Below are 5000 nucleotides of genomic sequence, written 5' to 3' on the forward strand. Positions count from 1 at the left end.
ACACAAACTAAGATAGTTTCATGATGAAGTGTTACACAAACTAAGATAGTTTCATGATGAAGTGTTACACAAACTAAGATAGTTTCATGATGAAGTGTTACACAAACTAAGATAGTTTCATGATGAAGTGTTACACAAACTAAGATAGTTTCATGATGAAGTGTTACACAAACTAAGATAGTTTCATGATGAAGTGTTACACAAACTAAGATAGTTTCATCATGAAGTGTTACACAAACTAAGATAGTTTCATGATGAAGTGTTACACAAATTAAGATAGTTTCATGATGAAGTGTTACACAAACTAAGATAGTTTCATGATGAAGTGTTACACAAACTAAGATAGTTTCATGATGAAGTGTTACACAAACTAAGATAGTTTCATGATGAAGTGTTACACAAACTAAGATAGTTTCATGATGAAGTGTTACACAAACTAAGATAGTTTCATGATGAAGTGTTACACAAACTAAGATAGTTTCATGATGAAGTGTTACACAAACTAAGATAGTTTCATGATGAAGTGTTACACAAACTAAGATAGTTTCATGATGAAGTGTTACACAAACTAAGATAGTTTCATGATGAAGTGTTACACAAACTAAGATAGTTTCATGATGAAGTGTTACACAAACTAAGATAGTTTCATGATGAAGTGTTACACAAACTAAGATAGTTTCATGATGAAGTGTTACACAAATTAAGATAGTTTCATGATGAAGTGTTACACAAACTAAGATAGTTTCATGATGAAGTGTTACACAAACTAAGATAGTTTCATCATGAAGTGTTACACAAACTAAGATAGTTTCATGATGAAGTGTTACACAAACTAAGACAGTTTCATGGTGAAGTATCACTGTATTACTTTAATATTAACTGCTCAAATGTCAACACCACCACTGAAAATGATCCCTTGACTCAATAAAAAGTGTAAATCAATAAAGGTTCAAAATAAAACTAAATAAAATACCCATTGCGGTTGCCTCAGTACACAAAGAGTATAAAACTATTTAAATAATAAAGCCTCAAAAGTGGACACGTCACTTACAAAACCTGATGAAACAAGCATTCCTGTTCATTAAAAAACAACAACAAAAAATGTCAAAAAGTAATTTTATTAAATTATTAACCCAGTAAAAATTAGAAAGTTAATAAACAAACACGAGATTAACAAGGCAGCTATTGTCGTTTGCCACATGGGCTCAAATTCTCTTTAAAGTGTGAATACAAACTGAAGCAATGTGGGTTAGACCCAGACCTGGGTTGAATGTGATTCCAAACTTACAGTATGCTAACTTACAGTAACTTGCAAATGAGTCTAACTCCAAGCCATAAACAAAACAGAAGTACTGCCAGAGTGGCCATCATCATCGTCTCCCCCATAGATGGGTTTTCACCACGGCAATAACGCTCAACTGAACTGAACTGAAATGGACTCAACTGTAAAGTCTCCATGTGGCGCCTCCTGCTCGTCCCAGCCATGAGCCAACACCTTCCACTCGCTCCTCCTCCTCTCCTCCTCCAGCACCTCCTCCTCCTGCTCCCACCTCCTCTGCCACGACACGCGGGACATGACGGCTCCACGGGGAAAACAAACGACGACCATACGACCACGCAGCGGGAGGCTATTCTCCCTGCACCTCCATCCACCTGCTCACGGCCTCCTCCTCCTCTCTGCTCTAGGTTGGTTCCACCTGCCGCCACTTGGCCGCTCACCAAAAAAAAACTCCCGCCCCCAAACGCACTCTAAGAGGTGACATCATCGTGACGCCCGCGCTCTCGCCTCGCTCTCCAGATGTTCAAGTAGACTTGACTCCCAACTACATCTCACCCCCTCCAAAAGCATTCTAACAGGCTTCATGCGCGCACATGCACTCCAGCCCCCCCCCCCCACCGGTGCCTCGACAGCCAATCAGAGGCCTTGGAATATCCTCGACTCCCCGCCCATTCCCATACCCTCCAACTGCACTCCTTCATCCCTCGTTCTCTCCCTGCCTCCTCCCCTCCTTTTTTCGTCTGGGAGAGTCATCTGTCAGCCGCGCTGACTGCTGGAGTGTGAAATTAAAATCAGGGTGGATGTGTGTGTGTGTGTGTGCATGTGCATGTGTGTGTGGTGGCTGAAGCGTGTGTGTGTGTGTGTGTGTGTGGGGTGGCTGAAGCGTGTGTGTGTGTGTGTGTGTGTGTGTGTGTGTGTGGTGGCTGAACGTGTGTGTGTGTGTGTGTGTGTGTGTGTGTGTGTGTGTGTGTGTGTGTGTGTGTGTGTGTGTGTGTGTGTGTGTGTAAGTGTGTGTGTGTGTGTGTGTGAGTGAGAGATAGTTTGAATGTGTGTGTCCCAGCAGAACAGAAGGTCGATATGGGGCCACTGGGAGTCATAATGTCACCCAGCCTTCAAGGCCCCCAGGCACTGGGAAACTGAGCTAATAGAGATGTCACCACTGTCTGTCTGTCTCTCTCTCTCTCTCTCTCTCTGTCACACACACACACACACACACACACACACACACACACACACACACACACACACACACACACACACACACACACAGAAACACACACACACACACACACACACACACACACAGAAACTGCCCTCGCAAACGGACTGTCCTAATATAGACATGGGGGCCGTCCTGTGATTAACATCAGGTAGCAGCAGGTAGCTCGTCAGTGCAAACAGATGGCAGGTGTGAGGGAATGCGTCCCTTATGGGCGGACACACAGAGAGAGCGCTGAGGGACTGTGTGTGTGTTTGGGACTGGGTCAAAGTAGCCACCTCATCCTATGACATCACTTCCTGTTGACAGGCCGTAAAACATGATGAGTGGCTGAGGGGGCGCGTCACTCAGTGAGTTGACCCAGGGCAAACCAAGCGTGACTGGGGGGCGGGGGGCACATAAACACACTCATGATGTCTTACTCAGAAGTCCACAATAGACTGATCCACTTCCCTCACAGTGAAAGTGACTTGGTCCCCCCCAAAAAATGGTCTTGTGCTAAATGAGGTTGAATTAGACAAAAGTTGCACTCTAAATTAATTTCATTTTGTTGATTTCAATGGAGACTTTTTGACTGACAAAATAATTGATTACGGTAGTTGATCTAGCTATCGATCTTCTGAATTGTGGAACTCCGACAAATCCAGCTCTGTGGTTTAACTCACATCTTGCAGCAGCTTAACCAGTTTTACTTTTTCCCCCAGGCCCCAGCTAAAGTTTTCTCTTGATCAAGACCATAATGGCTGTTTGAAGTGCATTGAGACCATTTCTTTGATGTGAAAACGCATTAGGAGGAGCAGAGTCAACTTGCAATTGAACTTAGATCTTGCAGATGAGACAATGCTTACCTCATTTACTGACTTGACTTGAATTTTTTTGAACTTGCTAAACTAAAGACATACAGTACACCAGCTAACTGGCAGCGGTGGAGACTCACATCTTGCAGCAGCTTCTCCAGGCTCTCCTGGAGCTCGAGGAAGTAGCGCGAGGTGATGAGGCCCTCTCGGCTCTTCTCCAGGCAGTCTCTGGACAGCTCCATCAGCTGGTGGTGGATGAAGCTCAGGACCCCGTCGGCCAGGGGGCAAACCTTGTCCGGGGCCGAGGAGGAGGAGAGCAGGTCAGCCAGACGCTCCTCCATCTGAGCAGTCGCCTGGAGGGAGGGAGGGAGGGGAGGGAGGGAGGGGGCATGTGAAGAGAATTAGGGGGGGAGAAGGACAGGGGGGAGGGGGGGGGGGGGGGGGGGTGATGAGTCACACAAACACACACATGCACTGAAACAGGTACACACACTCCAGACAAATGGAGGACACGTGTGACCAACCACCATGATAAACTTCACAATAGACCCATTTTACATGAGAACATTTTTTTTTTTGGCATTGAATAATCAATAATTATCAATAAAAATCAAATGTATTTGACCCTTAGAATAAAATATACTATTCTAAAGTTTTGAAGGCAAATCTATCTAATAATTCCAACAGTGTCTGTGTGTCAGTGTGTCTGTGTGTCAGTATGTCTGCGCAAGTGTCTGTGTCAGTGTGTCTGTTAGGGCCATATGATTTCCACAAAACAGAAAAAAGGGACGGAATCATGGAATTTGGTAATAAAATAGAATCAACTGTAAAACATGGAATATTGCAGAATTTTCCATAATTTGTCTGAAATTGATAAAAGTAGGCCTAATGATCAAGATAAGAAGTAGATCTAATGATCGTAGTCACCTAAATGATTTCATAATTGTAAAATAGACCTAGAGAAATGATTCAGTTTTTGATTGGGGTGTTTTGAGGGGGGGGCGGGTCTTGCGTGGGACTCTTACTGCACCTCACAACTTAGTTGTCACCTTGAGAAACATGTTGAAGAGGCTGTCTGAGAGAGACAAGTCATCAAAAAAAGAAAAAACATCGCTCCTAACCCCTAAATAAAAATTTCATATGGCTCTAGTGTCTGTGTGTCAGTGTGTCTGTGCAATTCCATCATAGGTTCTGGGATGATGCCATCAGTGATGTCATCAGTCTAAGGCTATAAGGCTATTATAGCCCCATGGGTATTGCACTAGTAATAATAATAATAATAATAATAATAGTAGTAGTAATAATAATAATAATAATCATAATAATCATAATAAAATACAATCAGCTATTTGGATATTTCCCCATGTACGGTCACATAGGGCACACTAAGGACATATTTGTATTCATAGAAGGCAGAATCCAGTCATAGACCAGGTTTTTGCTATGTTTCAGTTTTCATTCTTGTGATCCCTCTCTCTCTGAGCCCCTCCCCTTCCATGCCTACATGCCCCTGCTCTGCACAGGAAGTGCTTGTCTACGTACCTGCTCTGTACAGGAAGTGCTTGTACCTGCTCTGCACAGGAAGTGCTTGTCTACGTACCTGCTCTGTACAGGAAGTGCTTGTATCTGCTCTGTACAGGAAGTGCTTGTACCTGCTCTGTACAGGAAGTGCTTGTACCTGCTCTGTACAGGAAGTGCTTGTATC

General features: G+C 43.6%; 1 protein-coding gene across 1 annotated transcript in view; it reads right to left on the minus strand.

Annotated features, from left to right (window-relative positions):
• The window catches only part of mast2 (microtubule associated serine/threonine kinase 2), a gene marked incomplete at its 3' end in the record, with an annotated part of 242782 nt that overhangs the window by 26243 nt on the left and 211539 nt on the right, over window positions 1-5000 (minus strand). Inside the window, 1 exon segment of the mRNA XM_083648326.1 lies at window positions 3436-3648. Coding sequence (XP_083504452.1) covers window positions 3436-3648 — 213 coding nt within the window.

Source organism: Poromitra crassiceps (genome assembly GCF_964638095.1).
Source record: "Poromitra crassiceps genome assembly, chromosome: 12".
In the NCBI taxonomy this organism is placed as follows: domain Eukaryota; kingdom Metazoa; phylum Chordata; class Actinopteri; order Beryciformes; family Melamphaidae; genus Poromitra; species Poromitra crassiceps.